Genomic DNA, 25,494 nt, shown 5'->3' on the forward strand with positions numbered 1-25,494 from the left:
TTGGTTTTGAAACTTCAGCAAGATACTTTCAGAAATGATAAAGAACTTTAAGAAATCTAAAATCCTGCCTAAATATGTAGCATATAGTTTGTTGCCTTCCCCCGGCCCCCCTCATGGTAACTAAAGAACTTCCCATTTGAAGTTAATTTCCCATTTGGGAATCTTTGTGGAAGGTAGGACTCCACCTTCTACTGATGCTGCAAAGGGACAGGCATTCTACTCTCCAGTTACTGTCAGCTAAAGTTTTGAGCATTTGACCTTGGCTTCGTTAATGAAGTTCTCCCTGCTGGGACTTAGAATCTTGAGGAGCGACCAGCGATGATTTTGGTTAATGAGACTCCAGTAACATTTGCTATAAAAAATCTACATCTCTACCACAGAACTCTACATCTACCATGAGGTAACTGTAAATTCCTTCAGGTAATTAATTGTAAATATAGAAGTTTTCCTTGGCTGTATTGGTTTCCGAGAGGTATTTATTCTAAAGGTATGATCTTTTTTCAAAACTAAATATGTTTGGTTAGAACACCTTCACTTTCCCTGAGCAAAGAAAACCCATAGAAATAATATCCTATACAGTGTACACATGGTAAATTGGATTAAGATGAAATCAGGTTTTTAGAATTTTGACCCAATAAATTGTCCTGAGGAGTCATCCTTAAAAAAAAAAAAAAAAAAAAAAAGAACTTTTCAGGCTGCAGAGATTTTCTTTTAGTAAGATAGAGGTTAGTTACTTAATGCCATACAACCTGCATCTGGGAGAAAGAAGGTTTTCTCAAGAAGGTGGTGGTGGTGGGTCTTAAGGAAGTGAGTTATCCCAGGCTATTTATGATAGAAGTCTGGTTAACTTTTCCTTAATGGTACCTATTAAGCCTCAGGAGCAATTGAGGAATGGAGCTTAGTGTACTGGGAATTTGAAAGTAGATACTTAATGTTGTACATCTTCTAGAAACAGCAGAGAGAAAAACAGGTGCTTATGAAGTTGGGCTGCCTATCTCAGCAACTCTGTGAAAATCACAGGGACAGCACTGAAGATCAACATTGTGACATTATCCTTGGTGACTTTTATAATCTGCAATATATTTATTTTTATAGCAAATTATCATACTTCTCATTGTATAAAGATATTGTAGTGAATAAAAAGCAGGAAGTATTCACTGGTCTCCCCAGGAGTTCTGGTTTTGCTTAGGTTAGGCCATCACATGTTGTTCCCAGGGTGGTTCCAGCATGAGATCTACGAGAACAATGAAAATAAATGTTAGACAAACAGCTAATGGGCAACGATCATAATACTGCTTAGCAGATGTTTATAAGGTCGGGTTATTTTTATGTTTAAAGAGAAAACTGTCTAGCATGACCCATATATATACTGTGACCCACCGATGGGTCCGGAATAAAACTGCAAGGAATTCCCAAAACCTGTACATAAGGCCATCACTGTTGCTATGCCAAGATACATCATAGCTCTTCTTTTTTGAACTAATGATGTGTGTAACTTTATGCTCTGGGAATGTCCCCTGCCATAACAAAAAAAACATGGCAACCATGAGGCTTCCTAGTCATGGGATTGAGATGATAGTTTATTTTAGTAAAACACTTAGTGTAAATTCTCATCCAATCCCCTTCTACTTCGTAATGAGTCAAATGTGTCTCCATTTTGATTTTTGCCCCAACACACTACAGCAGAGTTACACCTTGTTGTATTTGCTTAGTGCAAGAAATTCCACCTTCCATTGTCCTGTATGTGGCTCTTTCTTTGAGGATGAGACAGACACCTGTGCTTTCCTCACTTGTTTCTTTCAAAGTGTAAGCACCTGGCTATGCTGCATCATTAGATTTCTCTCATGGTATAAGCACCTGGCTGAGTATGATTCTGGTAGTGATTTCTATTCAGCTTGAATCTGCAATGTGGACCAAATCCTTTATCTGTTGGCAACTCTGGGAACACTATTTCCAAAGCTGAAGGAAAAAGAGAACTACTTTTAAGGGATTTATTGGGAGACCATAATTCTCTCTCTAGGGAGGCCTACAAATGTGGCCACAATCCATCAATTCGGGGGCTTGAAGAACGAAAGTGATCAAGGGGATCACTGTCAAGATGACTGCTCAGGTTTATAATGATTTGTTTAAGAATGAAATAACCTCACACTGTTGGCTGGAAGACCTGAATCATAGGTGTACTTGGGGATGAGAACACCTTGAGACCAGGGCTTCTGCTTCTACAAGACAAATCTGATGAGATGTAGGCTTTTACCAAGAAGACCTGCGGCACTAGCCCAACTTGGTTTAACAGTTCTAGGAACTGCTTCATACTAGACAATATGTGTCACTTCTGTCATTGGAGACCTGATGTGTTCTAGTAAGAGAAAAATCAAAAGAAGATGGATTGATTCTAGAGGAATTTAAAATCTGAAAAGACTGATCTATGTGGGGGGGGGGACTTGTTCTAGTTTAGAGTCACAGCATCTGTAATTGAAGCTGCTATAGCAACTTTGCCAATAGAACTGCTCTTTTCTAGGCATTTTAGATCGACCACCTCACCTTCATCATTACAACAATGCTGAGAGGAACAATTATAATTTTTTTTTTCTTTTTTACAAAGAAGGTAACCGAGCTTTAAGGGGTATAAATAACTTGCTCACAGGGCTGGATAGCTGGAGTTGGGATTCTAATGTAGATTAAGTAATTCCCAAAATTTCTGTGACCACCCCCCCCCCATTGTACTGCCTCTCAGAGTGTTAATTTTCTTTTTTACTGTTTCAGATGCAAATTGTTTATATTGAAAGCCTGAATGTGGTAGAAGGATTTAATTTCTTTAGTCAATGGTTTTGCTTCCACATTCTTCTGAGGAGTGTTGTCAGTAAATCAGCAAAATAAAAATCTTAAGATGGCGAAAAGCCTCAGTCCAAGTAAGGTCTGAGGTAAGCCAAAATGATTGTTTTCATCATTTTAAATCTCAGAAGTAATCTCTTTTAAAGTGAATACAATTAAATCTGGAGAGAATAATTTTGTTAATTTGCAGAGTTGAGGTCAGCTTCATTTTAAGATAGGGGTTTCTATCTTCTGCTCTTAGCCTCTTCATCATGTATTTTTTAATGGGTAAAAATGTAATATTTAAAATAAGTGAGTGATAGTATTTCAAACACTTAATTTGAAAAATGCCTTTTTCCTCCTAAGAACCCAGTGTTCTTAAAGACTTGATGGACTCCGTCTTTAAACTAAGTCTTTAAAATTTTAATTCATCAGAATCCCTGAAATGATCTCTATGCTGTCATTACCTAAGATATGAGGTTGTAATGGATACTTATCAAGCTGGAGACCTGAATTCTAGTCCTAAATAGGTCAGAAGTTGGTTGTGTATACTTGTATAAGCTCTTTAACTTTTTCCTATGTTTAATATTTTCCTCTGTAAAATGAGTTTGAATAGCTAATATAAAGACTATTCAAATTCTGATTTTTTAAAATCCATCCTACAAATCTACCTTCTTTGCTGCCTTCAAAAACTATACTTACCTAAGACAACACACAAGTATCAGGACTATAGGGCGTTTTTCATTTCAACATCAATCTGAAATGGAAAAAAATAGTTTCCTAAGTCAAAGTATTTTATAGACTATTGCAGAAGGTATACAAAAACGTGAAACTTGGCTTGGGGAAAAGATTCTTGTCAAAATGTAGTTTTATATTATTTATTGGCCATTATTCAAGTTTGATTTTATACTGTCTCTGCTTTTAAAATTTACAGTGTCCCAGGAAAAATAGACAAGGAAAAAATGACCATAGTTAAGAAGTGCTAATTCTTGGGTGTGCACAGAATACAAAGGGAAAACAGAAGGATTCCCAGAGGAGGTGAGGTCTAAACTGAATCCTGAGACTTGAAAGATTTAGCCAGGTTGGAGTAGAAGGATTAGGCAATCGGGGATAAGTCATTATGTGCAAAATCCTTGAGGTGAGCAAGCTTAAGGTACTTGAAAAATTGCAAGTAGTGCAGGAGAATCAAAGCAGGAAGAACAAGAAGTAATGGTAGATCTGACTGGAGGGGAAGTCAAGGATCCAAACTCTATTTAAAAACAAAACAAAACCTTAGATGCAAGAGAGCACAATTAGAGGAATGAATTAACTATTCGGTATCTTACAAAGATTACTTTGATCTCTATAGAGATGAGGTTGGGTGTAAGAAAAGAAAGGTAGGGGGAGGGATTAGAGATGGCAGACAAATTGGGAGGTTGTAATCCAGGCAAAGGATTGCTTCAATTTTAGTACCAGTAAGGTAGGTATGGAGAAGTAGGAAGGGAGACGGAGATACTGAGGTGTTAGAATCAGAATCAGTAGGATTTGGAATTTGGACAAATATGGGGAAAAGGTGAAATACAGGAATACTTGTTATCTTAGACAATGGGCGAGTTGTGCTGATATTCATAAATTTTAGAAATAGAGGAGATTTTAAGGGGAAGATTTGAGGTATGTTGAATCTAAATTTCTTCTGCAACATGGTAGGCCCATAAAGGGTTGGATAAAATGTTCAGTGCTGATGGAAGAGATCTTGGCTGAAGGTAGGGATTTGGAGATTAAAGGCATGTCCTTGGATGAGAATGCTTAAGGAAAATGTACAATAAAAAAGCAAGGAAGAAAACTCTAAAGGAGTCCAAAGATGGCTAGAAGAGAATAGTATAAAACAACACGAGAAGGCAAGACTCCTAAAGGACAAAAGGTAGAAAATGATAATACAGATGCTGAAGAAATTGTTTCAGGAAGGAAGGACTAGTTGTGGGTGTGAAGTGTTTTTGCAGAGAAAGCTGGTAAGAAAATGACTGAAAAATGTTGGTTAGATTTAGCAAGAAGAAGCTGGTCAGCGCAATGTTATTAGTGGTACGGTACCATCAGAAGTCCTACTGTGAAGGGTTGAAGAATTAACAGGTTTGAGGAATGAGAATGTATGCTGTTCTTTCAAAAATCTTGTCTGTAAGGGGAGGAAAAAAGAAATTACAAGGCAGTAGTATCTAAAATGTCTTCTTTAGGGTCAGGAGAGAAGTCACTTTAGAGGGAGCCAGTAAAAAGGAATTGTTGAGGGGCGCCTGGGTGGCTTAGTCGGTTAAGCGTCCGACTTTCGCTTAGGTCGTGATCTCGCGGTTCGTGGGTTCAAGCCCCGCGTCGGGCTCTGTGCTGACTGCCAGCTCAGAGCCTGGAGCCTGTTTCAGTCTGTGACTCCCTCTCTCTCTGACCCTCCCCTGCTCACGCTGTCTCTTCTCTCTCCTAGAAATAAATAAAACATTTAAAAAAATTTAAAAAAAAGAAAAAAGGAATTGTTGAAGCAAAATAAGTGTAACTAATGGAAGAAAAGCCCAAGATAGTGGGATGGATGGAATTCAGATGGACAAAGTTGACCTGGCACAATTATTTTTCTACTTTAGCAATGATTTTGGATTTCAGTCAATAATTAAATCTTTTGGTATATACTTTGACTTCATCCTTATTAGCTCAATTGGGGCTGAAGTCTACGACCATGACCTGAAGTCAGAGTAATAGACTGTAAAGGAATAAACATGATTTTCCTAACATTGGGTAACCTTTGCATATTTCTTTAGACCCATCTGTAAAAGGGGAATTAAAAATAGTACCTTACACTTAGAATTGTTTTTAGATCATTTTAGAAATACACGCATGTAAGGCTCCTATGGTTCACATTTAGTAATGCCTTACTAAATGCTAGCTATGATGTTGAGGATCATAAAATCTACTTCTAAAGCTAGGACAAGCTATGATGGATATGCCAGTCCTCCCGGAAGTACAGGAGGAAGAAAAGGGCGTAGAGTGTTGGTCCCTTCCTTGTCTCGCTCCCACTTGGCCACTGGCAGTTGTATTTGTTAAGATTGTAATGACCAACTCCAGCACGTAACAGAGGCTTTCTGAAAATTTTCTGAAACTAAATGCCCATCTTCGAGAAGCACAGTAATGAGTTCTCAGAAGAATGCATACTAGTGCCCTGACTAAATGATCAGTGGAGAGGAAAAAAATTAATTCAAGTCTAATTTTACAACTGTCTCTGCAGCTAATGGGCTCCTACAAAATAAAAAAGTGAACTAGTTCTGAGAGTACCATGGTGAAGCTAATAGACAATGACACTGGTGCCTCTATTTGCTGGTCATTTCAAGATCAGGATGAGAGGTAGGGATAGGTTACCACCTATGAAATGTTAATTTGGTCTGGTTCAGAAGCCGCTTTGCCATTCTTCTAGTGGCTGTGACAGAGGACATTAGAATGTCAGATAGAGATGGATCCCTGGATATAAATGACTTTGGAGTCAATGTAGTAGATAGGCATTCATTTTAACGGAAAAAAAAGTCCAACAAATATAGGACAAGGGAATTTAATAAGTTATACCCCAAATATTATGGAGCACCAAACATTGAGAATCAGAGAAATGCTGTTCTAACATGAAGTCGGGAAGCAGAGGCAGCTTGATTACCTGGAGGTGAGATGAGTATAGAAAGACCATCTAAAAGGCTCCTACAAACAGCAAAGGTCTAATCTGAGTGCTTCAGACAATCAAATGTGCACAAGTGCCTCAACACCATTTATCTGCCTCTTCTGTAGCAATTACTGAAAGAGTGGTTGCCCAGCAGCAGCACTGCTCTGTATTTACTCGTTATAAAGCAAGAAAATAGTTACAAACCTGCCTTCTCATCATTGTAACTGAAAATACAAAGTTTTTAAATGGCAATATGTTATAGAAAATAACTGAAAAGCAAGTCAAATGAAAAGCAAGAGACTTGAAGGAAGCCTATGTTGTGTACAATTGTTCAGTTTGTCTTTGATGTCAAAAAGGAAAGTGTATAAATGGATAAACCAATAACAGGGACTAGGAAAGGGTTATGGAACTGATATTTTTTGACAGAGTGTAAAAAAAAAAAAAAAAAAAAAAAAAACCNGATAAACCAATAACAGGGACTAGGAAAGGGTTATGAAAATGATATAAATAAAAAAAAAAAAAAAAAAAAAAAAAAAAAAAAAAAAACCTAATAATTGAATGAGAGTCTCAGCAAAATCCGCTGATAACCACTTCTAGGTAAAGTAACTTTATTTTGTGGGATAAGGCAACCTAATGCAGCTGTTTTTCTCTCAAAAATAAACATTAAAAAGCTGTTAATGTTACAACCTACAGTTTGAAAAACACTGTACTAATACTTTGTTCCTCATATTCACAAACATTTTGTTAACACAAAGTTTAACTGCCTCACTTTGCTTTTACATTAGCATAACCAGGAAACTTTTTTTTTTTTTTTGTCTTTACAGTGAAAGTATCAGGAAAAGTCTGCCACATAAGGGCATTTCCGTAACAAAGGAATGAGTAAATCTGAGTACACAAGTTCTTAAAATACTCTTTGGTAAGGAAGGGGTTAAGTTTTCTTACCTCTAAATCACAGTAGAGAGGAGGTGAGTTTATGGAACAGCACTTGGAGGCAAAGTCTGAGCGCTTGTCAATCAGCCCTTGGAGTTCCAGGTCACTGGCTTCAGGCAATTTTGCTCTTAATCGTTCTGCTAGTCTGAAAAACCATATTTATGTAAGGCTTCACTGTTGTATTTTATAAACATTTCTAATACACAACGATAACCCATTTCTGGTCTTTTACAGTAAAAAGATGGAAATAGTTGCTCTTAAATTTCAGATCTGTGGAGTGATTTTTACAGACTCAATTTGAGGTCAGAAAGTGAAATCTCCATCTAAGTTCCTAAAAGTAAACTTAGAAAGTGCTGCTAGATTTGAACTCCAGCCTTTCATTTGCTCCATTATATCAACATAGATGACTTCCTTTCCTATTCTTCCTGACTTTCTATCTTTTCTCCTGTACTAGATTTCAACCTCCTTAAAGAGCATTTCCCTGTCAGGACTTTATGCCACCTTAATACTTTTTCTCTTCTCTCATTTAAACAATTTCCCTCTCAGTGTGCCTATTTTTCACCTGGTGATGTTGAAAAGCACAAAGATCAGGAACTGGCTCTTGTTTTTAGCTCTAGTATCCATTACGTCTCCACCTCACTTTAAAGATGGTGCTAGGACTTTAGTTCTCTAGATTCTCTCCCAATTTGAATGCTCTATAATCTTGGTATCTCTCTACTCTTATAATGGGAAATTCAGCCTGGTTTTCTGACCCTCTCCAGGAACTGCTTGCCAGCCCAGTTGTGGGCAATGGGAGGTAGTAGAAACCCAAATTTATCTAGTTGGGGTAAGGTAGATCCTGGGAAAGGACAAGAAGGTGAGGGGGACTAGTTTGCTCATGAAAGCATTACTGAAATGAGTTGGTCCCATCTGGAAGGGGAGGCAAGTCAGACCAGGAAGAACTCAGAGAATGGAGAAAGTGTGTGTGTGTGTGCGTGTGTGTGTGTGTGTGCGTGTGCGTGTGCGCGTGCACGCGCGCACACACACCCTAGTGCGTTGTTTCAAATACCTAGACTCCATAGTCTCCGTCTTTGTTTTGTATAATCCTACATGTCAATTCTACTACATTGATAATTTCTATAATCTCAGTACATTAAAAATATCAGTCAATTGCCCCATGCAACCCTGGAGTACAAAACTTGGATTATCTGTTGAATGTTATCCTATACTATTTTTTGACAATTGGGAAATATTTTGAACTTAACGCTTTCACAGTTTTTCATTTTAGATCTTTGCTAAAGTAGATTTCATTGGGGTTTTACTTTTGGGGATTCTTTGGTCTTTTTGTGGAGTTCTATTTGTCCTTGCTTCAGGCCTATGTTGATCAAGATGATTTGACGTGGATGGAAGAAATCTTCATGAAATTGGGAATGCCATGGGTCTTTAGGAACCCAGTAAAATTTTTCACTATTACAGCCTTTCTTACTTGAGAAACCAGACTCTTGACTACTGTACAACATTACTGATGATTGAGTAACATTTGTATTTTCATTTTAGAGAGAATACATGCTGGTCATGGGTGGCACTATGATTGAAAGCTTGGGTTGCCTTGTCAGACCATCTGCCATGAAGTTAGGTAACTTTTTTGAGTAGTTTTATGGTTCTTGAATTATTGGTAGCTATATTTACGTATAGCTTTCAGGAAAGAATGTTGATGAACTCTGAGCTAATTTGGTGTTTTTTGAATAAAGTTCCTATAGGTCTTATAAATAAACTTTCATGGCTGTGTTCTAATTGATCTCTAACCTGATGCACAGGACTATTCTTCCCCCTGTAGAAAGAACCCCATTTCTCCCTAGATCGATATCAGATTCTACTGTTTAAAGTCTTAAGTCTTCAACTATACTTTCAAAATCACTATACCATGCTAATATTTTTAATAAGTGTGGAGGAAAGAGCCAGGAAAGTTCCTTACTTTTTCTTATACTCAGTAAAAGTGTTTTCTGAATAATCTGCACATAGTTTTTGTCCCTTGTCAATGAAAGAAGATAATTCCTTCTTCAGTTCAGGACCCTGTAAGAAAACAATTACATAACAAAATCATTTGTCTTGAAGCACTGGTCTAGTGAGGCATTAATCAGAATTCAGTGTCATGTGTTAGTATGTGCATTTATTATCTACAGCAGATATTGGCAAACATTATCTACATAATGCCAGGTAGTAGATACTTTAGGTACTGTAAACCATATATAGTCTTGTTTTAATTATTTAACTCTGCCAATAGGGTATAAAAGCAGCTATAAATAATATGTAAACAAGGAGTAAGCCTGTGTTCTAGTAAAACTTTATGAATCCTGAATTTTTGAACTTCGTATTTTCATGTGTCATAAAAATTTTTTTAACGTTTTCTTAGAGAGTGAGCACGTGAGCAGGGAGGGTTAGAGAGAGAGGAGACACAGAATCTGAAACAGGCTCCAGGCTCTGAGCTAGCTGTCAGCACAGAGCCCAATGTGGGGCTCAAACCCGTAAACCATGAGATCATGACCTGAGCCGAAGTCAGATGCTTAACTGACTGAGCCACCCAGGCGCCCCTCACGTGTCATAAAATTAAAAAAATAAAATAAAAATAGTCCATTCTTGACTCCTGGGCCATGCAAACACAGATACTGGGTCAGATTTGGCCCATGAGCTACAGTTTTCCAACTCTTGACCTAAACCAAGGTTGGCGAAGAAAGTTGAGCATATAGTACTTGTGTATTAAGGCAGGCAGTAGTGTCCTCAGAGTCACAGCATTCAGCAAGGCTTTTCAGGGTTGGCTCTAGGATTTTACTGAGGAATACTTCTGGAAGATGAGTTCTCCTACTTAGTTCAAATGTATATCTGGCATGAGAGAGAAAGGAGAGAATACTCTTTAATATGTGTAGATTTGTGTAAATGTCACGTTTGAAATTTGATCTGTATTATAAAGGCAGATCACCTGGATTCTGCATTTTAACTAAAAATAAAAGATTTAAGTAGAACTGACTCCAAATCAACAGCTTTTGGATTAATCTTCTCATTGAAATGCAAATTATTAGCAGTTGCTTTGAAACTATTGTGACTAGTTCATAATGAATTAAAGCTCTGTACTCTATATGCATATGAATATGTTCTATATAAATATATCTCAAAATAATATGGAACTAGCTTTTGTGCAACTATAACACCATGTATCTTACATAAAGCATGAAGAAAAAGCCTTAATTGGCTTTTCTATGAAAACCTATTTCTATAAAATCTTCTGTTGTCCTATTCCATTGTTATCTATGCATTTATAAAAATAGTACTTAGACAAATACAGAGTTTCAGTCTAAAGTTAATCTCCATTCTGCTTTCTAATAATTTTTTGACCTGTTGATTCAACCTATTTGTGAAATATTTCTCTGATGGATATCCATATACTCATAGCTTGTGCAACTTAGGGTATATGCAACAGTATATTTTTAGTTCTTCATTGGATCAAACCATTTCTTCCATTTAATTTGCCATTTAATGCTAGTGAATATCCATACTGTCAAGATAAAAAGCTACTCCAGTTTACTTACTGATCTATGGCTTTAGTGTTTCCTTTATCACATACGTCTTGACTTGTGGGTAGCTCGACAGCCGGCAGCTCTGGTGTTGGGGCAGCAGGCATGAAGTACGTGCACATGAAAAGGTCCATGGGTGTTTTTTCTTGACAACAGTCCTTAAACTTAGAATTCTTCGTGGCTAAGTTGTCACAGATCTTTACTGTGTATTCAGGCAACTACAAAAGCAATTGTGAGTTTGTGCATTGTTAGATTCCCGGTTGGCTTAATTAAAAATCAGGAAGGCTTGGGCGCCTGGGTGGCTCAGTCCGAATTTGGTTCAGGTTATGATCTCACAGTTCACAAGTTTGAGCCCATGTCAGCTCTATACTGACAGCTCAGAGCCTGGAGCCTGCTTAAGATTCTAGGTCTCCCTCTTTCTCTGCCCCTCCCCTGCTCATGCTCACTCGTGCTTGCTCTTGCTATCTCTTTCAAAAACAAATACTAAGCCTTCCTATTTCTTATGTAGGCTTAAAAAACTCTGGCACGATATAGATGAAAAGTAATAAGTCAGATTATAGAAAAGCACCTATTAACAGAGACCGGTTTTCTTAGGTTGTATCACCTGGTTTTTTTCCACTATCATTTCTAAAGCAGTCCACAGACTTGGAGTAACCTTTATCTAAAGCCCCAGTTCAAATTCTTATCTACTTGAAAGGATTATGTAAATGAGAAATGGTGGGGGGAAAAATTGGCCAGGTTATAACCGGTATAAACATGACTAACTTTGATTAGTATAATGGTTGCAGTATAGTTCAGTAGAACTTTGTGATGAAATGATCTGTATCTATCCTGTCTGATGCTATTGTACATTTAAAATGTGGCTAGTGGGGTGCCTGGCTGGCTCAGGCAGTAGAGCATGTGGCTCTTGATCTCAGGGTCATGAGGTGGAGCTCCATGTTGGGTGCAGAGATTACCTAAATAAAAATATTTTTTTTAATGTGGCTAGTGTTACCAAGGAACTCAAGTCAAAATATTATTTAAGAAATTATAATTAAGTGTAATGATAATTAAACTGCATTGGGTTGTACAGGAAGAGTAAGGAATCCTCAGGAATTAGATAATCCTTGCCCTTGTGTGTGGACTTTGCCATTTACTATTTGCGAGACTTCAAGTTCTTCATCCTTGTTCATCATCTATAAAATGGAGTCAAGAACACACTTAAATTTCATGAGGATTCACGGAGATGATGTATGTAACCAGCAACTTAGAGTGCCTGCCACTCCGTACGTGATGATGATTCTCCTACCTCCTTGGCCATACAGTCCTCAGAGGTGGACTCGCAGCACTTGGAGAGGATTGTGGTGATCTCTTCAGCTAATGGCAAAACATCCTCCAGGTCAGCAGTAGGCACCTTCTGGGCTAACTTTATGAGATGGCTAAACAGTTAAAAATGAATTGTTAGTTTACCTGTATTCAGTTTATTGGTTTCCCTATGAACATATGGTCTGGAGGAAAATTACCATAGTTTCAGCTCTTTGTCCTTGGTAGCTGCATGGAACACCTCTGCTTCCTATGTGCTACAGCCTCTACTCAAAATTCAGTCATCTTAAATAAATCATTTTATATTTTTAGTACTGATCTGCAGCTTTTCTTTTTGTCCAATCCACCTACTCAAAGCTTGCCTTTAAAATGTTAGCTCCCCAACAGCAGGAAAGCAGTAACGTCCCTATTCATACAGCCAATGGCCTGTTTTTGCAGCCCCTCACTGTACTTCTAAAAAGGGTTTATAAATTCACTTAGAAACTACAGATAAAAGAAATAGGAAAAACTATACTCCTAGATCACAGAATTAACAAAAGCTGATATTTTCATATAGAACCCTGAAGCATTTTCTAAGGCTTACCAAGTACTAAGTATTTCATAAAGGATTATGCTCCTCTACACTATTTATATATTTGCCCTTTTCTGTTAATGATACAGAAAACGTTCCTGATCTGCTAAGTATTCCTTTGAAATTGTGGCAAAAACCCATAACCTTGTTTTCCATCTTAGCTATTTGAGTATATAATTCAGGAATGTTAAGTATATTTACTGTATGTAAAGATCTGTATATACAGCACACATCTAGCATCTTTTCACCTTGCTAAACTGCAGCTCTGTTTAGCGTCGAACACTGACTGCCTCCACTCCAATCTTTTGGCAACCACCTTTTCCCTTTGCTTCTGTGATTTTTTCACTGCTTTAGACACTACATGAGTGGAATCACACGGTATTTGTCCTCTTGTGACTGCTTATTTTGCTTAACCTAAGACATTTGGTTTCTTCTACCTCTTGCCTATTATGAATCCTGCAGTGAACATGAGTGTGCAAATATCTCCTTGACCTTCTACTTTGAATGCAAAAGTGGGATTGTTGGATCATAGGATTCTACTTTAAACTTTTTGAGAACTCCATATTGTGTTTCATATTGGCCACACCATTTTGCATTCCCATTAGTAGTGCACAAAGATTTCAGTTTCTTCACATTCTTGCCAACACTCCTTTTTCTGTTTTCGAAGTGGCCATCCTAATGGGTATGAGATCACCTCTTACTGTGGTTTTGGTTTGCATTTCTCTTATGATTAGTGATATTGAAAATCTTTTCATATGCTGCTTGTTGGCTATTTCTATATCTATTTCTATTTTATATGTTTAAATAACTTGATTAAACAGAATTGAATACTTTGTTATTTTTATGGAAGTTCCTTAAATAGAAACTTAAGTTTCATGTAGTCCCATTTGTCTATTTTTGCTTTTGTTGTCTATTCTTGGTCATTTCCAAAAAAATCCTTGTCAAATTTAGTGGTCCGAAGCTTTTCCTTTGTCTTTTCTAGGAGTTTTATAGTTTTAGGCCTTATGTTCTATCCATCTTGAATATTTAAATATGGTGTAAGGTAAGAGTTCAATTTAGTTCTTTAGCACGTGGATATCCAATTTTCCCAGCACCATTTGAGAATGTCCTTTCCCCACTGAGTAGTTCCAGCATCCTTGTTGAAAACCTTTTGCCCAAACACATGAGCATGGTTTTCTGAGATCTCTGTTCCATTGATCTACCGATCTATCTATCTATAAATTTTATCCCAGTACCATAGCATCCTGATTATTGCTATTATGTTTTGAAATTATAAAGTGTGAGGCCTCCAACTTTGTTTTTCTTTTCCAAGATTGTTAGACCTGGATAGAGCCCTTTGACATTCTATATGAATTTTAGGATTCATTGTTTTTTTTAATTGCTTGTTTTTTTAATTGCTGCCAAAAATTCCACTGGGATATTAATAGGAATTGCATTACATCTGTAGATTGATTTGAATAGTATGGGCATTTTAACCATATTCTTCCATTAATGAGCATGGAATGTATTTCTACTTATTTGTATCTTCAATATCTTTTGCCAATATTCTGTGGTTGGCATTAAATATCTTACTACAATATAATTATAATAAACTATGGCATTCTCCTATGGATATATCACAGTTTATGCAAGTATTCTCTATTTTAGGGAAATTTAAGAAGTGTCTAATTTTTTCTTTAAAAAATGTTGCAGCAATATATCATATCTTTTTTTTCCACATTCAATGCTATTAAATCTTTTTTTTCACATTCAGTGCTATTTCTGTGGGATAAATTTCCTAGACACAAATGCAGTTATAAACTGATTAAGATCTATATTTTATAGGTGATTTTATACTGTAAATTCTTCTGTTCTACTTGCCAAATATATCATCCTAATGCAAAAGGAAAACTAAAGGGAAGGTCTAGAGAAAGTGCCATTTAGTATTTGAGTATTTCTATTGGAAGATTCTTCTTAAAGGGTTCATGAAAGTAGTTTCTAGTACCATTAGAGAACCGTAGGATCTGATGACAGCATAAAAATTTTTTTTCATTACCATTAGAAAAGAAAGGCTTGTGGGTCAGAGTAAAAAGAATGAGAGTCTGTAAATACTGAAAAGATAAATCTGCAGTCTAGAAGTCTGAGGAGACCAGAAAAGTGTCAACCTAGAAATTGTCAGAATTAAAATACAGTGTTAACAGTAGCCACACAAAAATTGAAGTGTGGGTTACAAATAAAGTAGCTAAGTAATTAGAATATATTCAATGAACTTTAGAGATATGCATTATATATAGCACAAAGCCATATAGTAAGAATTCAGGAAGTCTCATCCCAAGAAAAAACTGGGCCAAGAAAACAACAGGTGATGAGTAAAATGTTTTTTTGTTTGTAATATATGCTATATGAATACTGAAGAAACCATTTCTAGTGGTCTACCAATTTACCCATAAGTATATGGAAAAGGTTGATTAAAAGCAACTGTCATATTTGACCATGTAGATTTGTTCTTAATTCATATTTTATGTAGAGAAAAAGAACTGGGCTATATTTTTGAGAATTACAGGAACATTAGACTATAGTCCATATATTCTATCAGAAATATTTTTTTTTTTACAAATAGTTTATTGTCAAATTAGTTTCCACATAACACCCAGTGCTCATCCCCATGAGTGCCCTCCTCCATGCCCATCCCCCCTCCCACCCACATCCATCAGTCCTCAGTTTTTATCAGCATTCAAGAGTCTCTCATGGTTTGCCTCTCTCCCTTTCCCCCACCATTTCCGCCCTTCTTCTCCCCTTTGTTCCTCCGTCAAGTTCCTCCTAATCCTCCTATACATGCAAACGTATGATATTTGTCCTTCTCTGCCTGACTTATTTCGCTCAGCATAACACCCTCAAGGTCCATCCATGTTGCTACACATGGCCAGATTTCATTGTTTCTCATTGCCATGTAGTATTCCATGGTATAGATAAACCACATCTTCTTGATCCATTAGTCCAATGATGGACACTTAGGCTCTTTCCATGTTTTAGCTATTGTGGAGAGTGCTGCTATGAACATTGGGGTACATGTGCTCCTATGCATCAGCATCTATCAGAAATATTTTCTTAGAGAATCCTAATATCATAGATAATGTAGACACAAGCAAGATAAACATACTGATAGTGCTTAATCTTTACCTGAGCCTTGATTTCTCCTTCCCATAAGCAGCATATTGTGAACAGACTCTGTTTGACATAGTGGTGAGAAGTGATAAATGTTTCATCTGGAGTCTCTAGGAAGTAAGTGAGAGAATGCTATTAGATGGTCAAGATCCACTGAAGGCAGTGTGCAGAAATGGCAAAAAGAAGCTATTGTCTTTTATCACTATAAAACTGAACTCTGACCAAAGGAACTTATTGATGCTTATTTCCTAGATGGGTTATATTTTTTCCAATGAATGAAATGTAAAGGAAGCATTTTAGAAAGTTTCTCATTCCAGAATGTGAAATACCATTAACTGAATGGCATTAATACAGGAAAAAAATAGAACATTATTACATAATAAAAGTGATACCTACCTCTTTCAAAAAGCATACTGTTGGGCTTGGTGAGGTACAGCAGGACCCCACCATAGAGAGATAACTCTTAGTATAACTGACTAAGAGTGGTAGAGGAGCTTGTCCATAATTAATGGAATATTCATACAGAAATCTGTGGGAGGGAAAAGAGTATTGGTCAAAACATTTGTGGGAAGCAGAATCTACTTTTTCATAAGCCGTTTGATGGAAAAATGTGTTATATTCAGTTTTAATATCTAAGACTCACTAAAGATTTAGAGAAAGGATACTAGTCCCTTTTGTTTGGTATTTTTAATTAAGTAGTTTCTTAAATTTACAAGTGGATTGACAGGAGGGGTCATTTGTCTCTTTATTGTTTAGTGTCTACTAAGTGCATGGCCCATGATAGCTGCTTATTAATATTGAGCAAACTAAAATGAAACCGCTTTACCTTCATCTATCCCAGCTTACTTATTCTCAACAATAGCTATATGTAGACTTGCTTATTTGTTGAAATGTTTAATTGTTAGAAGCATAAGCCCACAAGGGTCTAAATGAGACTGAAATCTTGGGCAAAATCCTGATTATTTATAGGGATGAGAAAGCCAACCAATTTTTATAAACTCATGACCTTAATTTCAAACTTCTAAGGCCAATTTGAGCCACATTGCATTTGACTTTTGGATATGTATTTTGCCATTATCCTAAATAGAATTGTATTGCTGGGTACACTTTAAATGTTTAATTTTCAGAAAAGTGTGTTTTTTTATTCTTACATCCCTAGAAATAATTGTGAACATGACATGTTGTACCATATAAGTGAACATGGCTTTTGATCTCCTTGATTAACATTCATGAGGAGCTGGATGATAATATTAGTTCTTCTGTTAGTCTTGGGAGATCACAAAAACTAACAAAAATGGAAAGAAAAAATCTAATAGAGTATGCCAGGATCCCTAGCATAAGGGGGATCATAAGAGCTGTCAAATACTTGAAAATGTCACATAGACAGGGGATCCAAGTGATTCTGCTTCAGATGATAGAACGAAGTTTGGGAGTTTTGGAAAGATGACTTCATCTCTGTCTGAGAAAGGGATTTATGATAATCAGCACTGACTGAGATGAGAAGCCTTAGGTAAGGATCAAGATCTTATTGGAAATTTCCTCGTTGCTGTAGAAGAGGAGTTTGTGTAGAGTAGGGGGTTAGATTCAACACACTTCTGATATTTTATGCCCTGAAGTTTTACTTAATAAAGCCGCTTACTGCTCAGCAAAGTCTTTGGGATCTTTTCTGAATGCTTCACAGATCTCATCATTTGTTGGCTCTACGTAGGTAGGAAATTCTTGTGGATGGTGCTTCAGGGCAGCCATACAGAGTTTCTGTTCTAGGCCCTCTTTGGTACAGCACTCAGCAGCTCCTGGGTGCACTGGGAATGGAGAGTCGCTTTGACAGGACCTAGCAGACAATGCTGAGGTCTAGAATGAGAGAAGAAAAACAAGTCAATTCCTATATGGAAGCTTTCAGGCTTGTAATTTTCCATGGAGTATGACATCTTAGTCTTAAATCTAAAGATTCTCCTTGGTAACAAACTGTCCATGCCAAAAGCTCTATTGGATGACTTGTCAACGTGACAATTTACATAGTTATCGGCAAATGCAGGGTCTCATGTTAATTACTCATTGACAAAAATAGAACCTTCATTAATAAGTAGACTGTTTGCAGCTGTTAGAGGTTTTATCCGTTAGCTCAATGCTTCTGTAGGTAAATATTAACATATCTCGGGTTAAGTGAGGTCATTTGAAAAACCTCTACTGGTGATTCTGCTATGATCTCCCACCTGCTTTCTGCTGCAGATACCCCAGGGAGAAGGATTATGTCCTTCTATTATATGAGCAGACTCTTCCTGACTGCTTTAGTCCTCCCATTTGTTTGCATTCTCTTACCCGGTGGTGCTTGAACCTGCTTTTGCATCAGAATCAGAGCCCAGGTGCCTGAGCTGTACAAGGCAGAAGTTGATTCATTAATTCAAAGAGGCAGCCTGAGGATCTGTTTCCTAAACCCCCAATACATCCTCCTGTGCAGCACAGAATTGAAAACCACTGGTGCAACTTAATTTACTGCCTCAGCACTGGCCCACTGATAACATGTGGGCAGACTAAGTCCATAGTAAGTGTACCACCAAAACAATTGCAGGAGCAAAATGTTCTTTTTGGAAAGAATTTGACACTTGGAATAATGTAAAATAGAGTCCCCATGGAAAAAACTTTCTGGGAGTTTATTAGGGGAATACTGCCTAGATATCCTTGCACTTAATTTATGTTGGTCATCTTTTTAAAACCAGGGTTCTAAAAATCTTTCCTGTAAATGAAGGAAAGCAACATGATGGATGAATTTTACATAAGCCAAAAGTAAACCTCTCCTCCTCAGACTCTCAGAACTTAGGAATTCTTAGGAATTCCTCTTATCTCTCTTGTTGGTGAATTTTTTTTCCTTTCCATTTCTTTCCCTAGCATTGCCCTTTATTATTATTATTAATTATTATTATTATTACCTCCTTTCCAAAAGAGTTTGTAAAGAAAGTATCAGGATGGTTTTAAAAATGCTTCCACCCCCGCCAAAGGCAATGCCATCTGTTTTGTGAGATCTGCCTCTACAATCCTGGAGCTTCTCTCTAGTCAAGGAATGTTAGTGAATGCATGAAATAAAATGTAAATAAGATAAAAACGTGTTCTGTCAATCATGGTTGGTAGTTTGTTTTAAAGTAGTACAGAGGTCTAGTTGAAATGATGGGTATTCATGGAGTTGATGGTGGAAGAAAAATGATTAAAAATCCTAGAAAGTATATAAAGGCCAGATGAAGCAGTTAATAGGCAAGACTAATCATTGTGTGTAGGATATATAGATCTATCTATCTATATATATGTATATAGTTTTTTATGTTTTTGAAAGGGAAGCAGAACAAAAGCAGGGGAGAGGAGGAGAGGGAGAGACCCCCAGCATCTGAGTTAAGCTCCAGGCTCTGAGCTCTCAGCATAGAGCCTAATGTGGGGCTAGAATCCACCAACTGTCTGAGCCACCCAAATGCCCCTGTGTAGGATATATTCTAATCCGATCTTTGGTGTGTGATTTCTGCAGGTTTGAACAAAGAGCTTGGTTGGTAGAAGCCTCTATCAAACTTCGTCTAAATGTTCTTTGTATTAAGCCTGATGGCTCTGTTAGTAAATTGCTAGAAACACCTGTGGTTTTACCTTTTTTCAGCCCCTGTCTACATTTTGAGCCCTATCAGTTCAGCATTTTAACTTCTGCATATATACTTTAATGGAAAACCCAGACCCTAGTGTATGTATATAAGGCAACTTTTGAAACTCAAAGCAATTTGAAGCCAACACTATTCTGGGGCTGTTGTACCTGTCTTAACATGATAAATGTATGTGTATGGGTAGGCTTTTAAGACACACAGAATACATTATTTCAAGAGGTTCATGAATTATAGATATCCCAGTTTTTTCATTTGAACCTTATAGGACTGATGGGCAAAACGGATTCATTATACTAGAATAGGTCTGAGCTCTGGGGGTAAGTCTCTCAAACTTGGAAGAGGTGGAGTTGCTGTCTAGGATTTCCAATATACAGCATTAAAGGCCTATCTTGGTTATTTTCTGTGAGTCCCTATGGACATGGGCAGCCACAAGAACCTACCCTGAGGTCATAGCAGTCAGGGTCAGCCCCTTCAGCACAGCAGGCTTCTGTCAAGGAGACAACTTCATTCACAAGGTGACTGATCTGTTCAAATGTGCTACTGGGAAACTTTCTGCTGTATAAGACCATTGATCTGAGGAAAATGGTAGGTTGACATATTTAGAATTTTAAGAAATTTCACATTTGTGCATATTAAAATATTGAACAAACTCCATCTTTAACCAGAGTATTGCATACCTTGATTAGTGAAAAGAACCTGAGGTTCACTTTTTAAAAAATTAGTTTTTCTTCCTTGTAAAATGGAAGTTGGATTTGGGGGTTTTATCCAAGAAGCCTCCTGTTCTTTCCTTGCTCAACCCTTCCCAGTAAATCTGTTCTATATCTCGTTTTTGTTTGCCATAGCTCATGTATATACTCTTTGCATTTTATTTTACCTTAAACTGTGCTTGTTCTCTTCACTCTACTAATAAACTTAATGCTAACAAATTTAGACTCGAGTGACAATTCAACTGGACTCTTGAGATGTCTTCCACTGGCATGACATCTGTGCTCCCATTGGTCTTGGGTTCTATCCTCTTTTTTTTTTTTTTTTTTTTACAAATAGTTTATTTTCAAATTAGTTTCCACATAACACTCAGTGCTCATCCCCACAAGTGTCCTCCTCCATGCCCATCCCCCCCCCCCCCCCCCCACCATCAGTCCTCAGTTTTTGTCAGCATTCAAGAGTCTCTCATGGTTTGCCTCTCTCCCTTTCCCCCACCATTTCCGCCCTTCTTCTCCCCCCAAACTACACGCCCGAAAAACAAGCAACCCAGTGAAGAAATGGGCAGAAGATATGAACAGACACTTCTCCAAAGAGGACATCCAGATGGCCAACAGACACATGAAACGATGCTCAGCATCCCTCCTCATCAGGGAAATACAAATCAAAACCACACTGGGTTCTATCCTCTTAAAATATGCAGAGAGTGAGTCAGCCCTCCTTGCTGAATTAAGTTCCCTCAATGTGGTTTCATTCAAGGTCACGTAACCAAGAGAGTGAGTGAATACCTCATACTTACAAAGATCTGAAGTCCTCTTTTCCCAGATGGGCAATTTCCCTGCAAACTTTTTCCTTCTCATAATCTCGGCCTAGGAGCCAGAAATAGAAAAATTGATATCTTTTCTAATGAAGGTAACAGGATATGTACATATTTTCCATATGATGCACATATAGTAAACATAGCATTTTCTCTATATACAGTTTCACTTTAGGGTGCCTGTCTAGCTGTGTTCCTACACATCCATTTTATGGCCTGCTAGAAATTGTAATGACAGTTACAGAACAAATGCCCTCTTACTGAAAGCAGAGCAGTCAAATGATGTCCGAACCTACTGATCGGGCAGTCGGTCTCTTAGGTCCCTTCTTTACAATAATGCTACAATGGAACTTTTAATCTTTTATTTGTCTGCATTTCACTATGGTCTTGAAATCAGAACAAAAAACAAATGGTGAATATCTACATACACATGTAATGAAGAGCTAGCCCCTCTAAAGCAGGAGTTTAAAGGAGGGTTGTGACCTGGTGTTGCCACCAGAACTCCATTACCCACCTCAAATTCTATCAGGGAAGGTTAAAAACTCAGGTGAAGGGGGAAAAACTGAAATTTGGCAACTTTCTCCCCCAAATAATTTGCCTGTGTGGTAGGTTTGAAAAAATGGTGGAAAGCACTTCCTCTTGCTTCAAGTGCAGTGAGAGGCTTAAAGGAAAACACTCAGACCTTGATAGGAGTTTGGGGTACAATGGCGGGTGTTGGATTCAGACTAGAGAATGCCAGAGGGTGAGAGGGGCTGGTGAAGTGGACTGGGGCAACAAAAAAGAGGGCTTCGAGTGGGAAGCTGTGTTGCGGTCTGTGGACCTGATATAGATTAAGCAGGAGAGCAATCTGATCTGGAGTTGTCTTAATTTGGGGGAAGGATAGGGTGGACCATCTAGAGGGCAGTACAGTGCCAACAATGAGACATCTCTGTATGGAGTCCGACAACTTGAAAGTCAGAGGCCCAAGGAGAAGTATTAAGGTGCCAACTGGATGTCAGAGATACCAGAAATTATGGGAAAGAGCTCTCCAAAGAGCCTATAAAGTGTCAACTTTGAGTATTTCCTATAACCAATGGAAACACTAGCTCACAAGACTGTCCATTGAATTAATGTTCCTGCTGCTTGCCTCTCCTGCTAGCTTCTCCCTTCCATATTAACCTTGGAAGAAGTAAAAGCAGTTTCGAAAGCATAAGGAAGGAGAACAGGCAGAGAAGAAAGTGTACATGTCTCTCGTTGCCACAATAGACCAAAGGATTGAAACGGGCCTCATCTGGGGAAGTAGTTTCAATTTCAAAAGAACTTACAAATATTTGACTATTAAACAAACCAGCCTTTCCAATGACTTTTATGAAGTAGTTGTTCTGAGGTTCAAAAGGATCAAAGGGACCTCTTTAAGTGAACAGAAAAATCAAGTGAACCTACTCTCAGGTCCATTCAAGTGGCTGGGAAGAGCTAGTTCCCACAGGAGGAGAGAAGTTCTTTACGGATTAAGACCCACTTGCTCAACATCTCTACTACATATACAGCAAGGTAGATGTGAGGAAGTAGTTCATGGTGTCTTTCCTTGACTCATTTATGCAAGTAAGTCTAGGAAACCTTCAACATTTAATAATACATCTTTTGGAAGGAAAGGAGGTATATAAACTGCCCAGTTTCTAAGTGTGTTAAGGGTTAGCAACTTTTTCTCCTGGATTGTAAATATTGAGAAACCCATCTCAGGTGATACAATGGCAACTTCTGTCATAACTTTTTACCCTCCCACATGCCCTTGGCTCTCACAGTTAGAACTTTGAAAGCATGAACATAAGGAAGCCAAGGTAGAAATTGGTCTTCTATGGTTTGCTGTGGAGGTGGTGGTATATGGCTATAGACTGGGGAGAATTTTTTTTTTTCTTTTGAAAAGGTTCTCATTAGGATTTGTTAGATCTAATGGCAAAAACCTTCTACAGAGGAAGCTGTTGCCCCCTATATTTTTCAGGTGGACTGTTCAAAGTGAAGTGGGAAGAGTCCAAATTGGGGGACAGAGACCTTCCTAAGCAGTACTTTGAGTCAGTCCCTTATTACAAATACCATCAAAATCCCAGAGTGTGGGAAAGAAACTACATGTTCAAATCTCCCATCATCTTGGATACCAGGACAAGACAGTAGGATAAAGTTAACAGTCACTGGAGTATAAAAAGCCACTTGCAGTGAGCTTATTACAGAATGAGAACCTTCACATCTAGTACATTTTCTGAAATGTGTTGATTAGTTTGCAAGGTCAGATATTGTCACCGTTTCAAAAGGTCAAAATAAGGCCAAAAACTTTCATTAATCATTAATAGTATTCGATGAGACTGATAATTAGGGCATAGGGGACAGAATTTAGGGGAGAGTTGTCCTCCTATAATGAAGGATTGACCATTAGGGTGTCCACAGAGTTGTTTTTTGTTGTTCCTAAGGTAGAGCTAGGAAAAACTGGTGGTAGATTTTAGTTCAATGTGTGAGAACTTGGTTATAGCTATGACTAATAACTGAAATGAGTAGCAGCTCTTTGAAGAGGTGAGGGTTTTTCCAGGGAAAAAATCAGATGGAATTTAAATAACCACATGTATTAAATATTCCTGAATTTAGTACAAGATTATATCCTTGTCATCTATAAGATAATATCCAAAGGATTACAAAATAATTCATTTTGAAATAGTAAGAAATTAAATGAAATCTTCCTCCTGCCACCCCACCCCCCAGCTTACTATGTTCTGAACCACAAAAAAATAGCTCCAATAACTTTTTTCTCTTTAATGCAGAAGAGCTAGCTTTGTTTAATAAATGTGCCCTATAAAAATACAGAGGTCATTTCTGTTGATACTTGGTGAGCCATAAGACTCTCTTAAATACAGAGAACAATCTGAGGGTCACTGGAGGGGTGTTGGGTGGGGAATGGACTAAATGGGTGATGGGCATTAAAGAGTGCACTTGTTGGGATGAGCACTGGGCATTATATGTAAGTGAAGAATCACAAAATTCTACTCCTGAAACCAATGCTAAACTATGTTAAGTAATTTGGATTTGAATAAAATTTTAAAATTAAAAAAAATGCAAAATAACAATAATGCAAAGAAAAAGGGGGTGGGAGAATTAGATCAACTACCTAAGATTTAAAATCGTTTTGGAACCACTTTTGCTAGAAATTCAACCTTGGGCTTGACAGAAGCAAGGAAGGCAGCTCAAAAGAGTCAACTGAGAAAGTTTAGAATTAAAATAAAGATAAAAAGCTCTTAAAGAAATACCTGTAGAGGAAGCTGTTGTACCATAGATATTTCAGATAGACTACTCAATATGTTTCTGATCAAAAAAAGTATTCACTTACTCATTTATCCACAGAGAAGACCTATAGCTTATAAGCCTAAGCATATATATTAATCATTTTCTTATAGTCCAAAAAACAAATACTGAAGTTAGTTTGCAGTGTGATTATTGCAAATTGATTCCTTACTCCAGGGAGTGTTGCTAAATGTTTTATACCAGTTGAAATCACTTTGTGTAATTAAATCCTACCTAGAATGAATGGTAAATGACCTAGTCTGTTCTTGAATGTTCCATGTGGTTATAAAGAAGACAATCTGGACTTTGATACGGCCTCAGTAAATATTGGCATAATCTCAGTGACTCTGGTGAAATCACTTTCACATCAAGTGACCCCTCAGCACTAAATGTTTACAAATTTCATTAATGGAATTTTTGCTTTTTGCAATAGCCTGTCCCACTTCTATCTATATTGTGAAATATTCTGGTAAGTTGTGTCTAATTCTACCTAGACTTTTGAAAACTTAGTTTATTTTCAGGAAATTTTTTTGCTTTATGTACCTTCTCTTAACAGAGACAAGAGTATTCATACATGCAACAGATTTGTTTTGAAGACCTACTTTGTACCAGATATTGGATTCAGTACTGAATATACAATGGAGAGCAAAATAGACCTATTTTCTGCCCTCAGGGAATTTTCAGTGTAGTGGGGATAGACCAAGATACTACTGTCCTGGTACAAACTTTTCTTAAAAATATATTTGGAATGCTTTAACTATGGCTAGAGTATTTCTCTAAAACAAATTTGTTCTCCTATAAAAGCCATTTGTATACCAGGAGCAATGGCTATACCCTGAATAACATTGAATTGAATAAATGCTGATATAGGATGCTAGAAATTGTATTAGTGTTATGTTACTTTTTTATTTTGGAGAATCATAGGTTTTCAGAGCTCTGTGAGGCATTATATATTATTTTTAATTTTATTCTTTTGGCTTTTTCATTTCCATCATGCATGGATAGGCTCACTGATGTCAGAAAATGTCCATATATTTGCGGGGGTGTGTATGTGAGTGTGAACTTAGAAATAT

The 25,494-nt window shown here is 37.3% G+C and overlaps 1 protein-coding gene across 1 annotated transcript in view; it reads right to left on the reverse strand.

Annotated features, from left to right (window-relative positions):
- Positions 1-1,059: 1,059 nt before the first annotated feature.
- Positions 1,060-25,494, reverse strand: part of GC (GC vitamin D binding protein) — a 30,225-nt gene continuing 5,790 nt past the window's right edge. The window contains exons 2-13 of the mRNA XM_039251788.1: positions 21,101-21,170; positions 20,040-20,172; positions 17,604-17,815; positions 16,361-16,493; positions 15,980-16,074; positions 12,236-12,365; positions 10,963-11,165; positions 10,129-10,258; positions 9,354-9,451; positions 7,412-7,544; positions 3,514-3,568; positions 1,060-1,234 (exon numbers count right to left, since the gene is read on the reverse strand). Of these exons, the coding sequence (XP_039107719.1) occupies positions 3,539-3,568; positions 7,412-7,544; positions 9,354-9,451; positions 10,129-10,258; positions 10,963-11,165; positions 12,236-12,365; positions 15,980-16,074; positions 16,361-16,493; positions 17,604-17,815; positions 20,040-20,172; positions 21,101-21,170 (1,367 nt within the window). The 3' untranslated portion in view covers positions 1,060-1,234; positions 3,514-3,538. The remainder of the gene's footprint in view (positions 1,235-3,513; positions 3,569-7,411; positions 7,545-9,353; positions 9,452-10,128; positions 10,259-10,962; positions 11,166-12,235; positions 12,366-15,979; positions 16,075-16,360; positions 16,494-17,603; positions 17,816-20,039; positions 20,173-21,100; positions 21,171-25,494) is intronic.

The sequence above is a fragment of the Hyaena hyaena genome, unplaced genomic scaffold (assembly GCF_003009895.1).
Source record: "Hyaena hyaena isolate Hyena2069 unplaced genomic scaffold, ASM300989v1 scaffold_395, whole genome shotgun sequence".
Taxonomy (NCBI): Eukaryota; Metazoa; Chordata; class Mammalia; order Carnivora; family Hyaenidae; genus Hyaena; species Hyaena hyaena.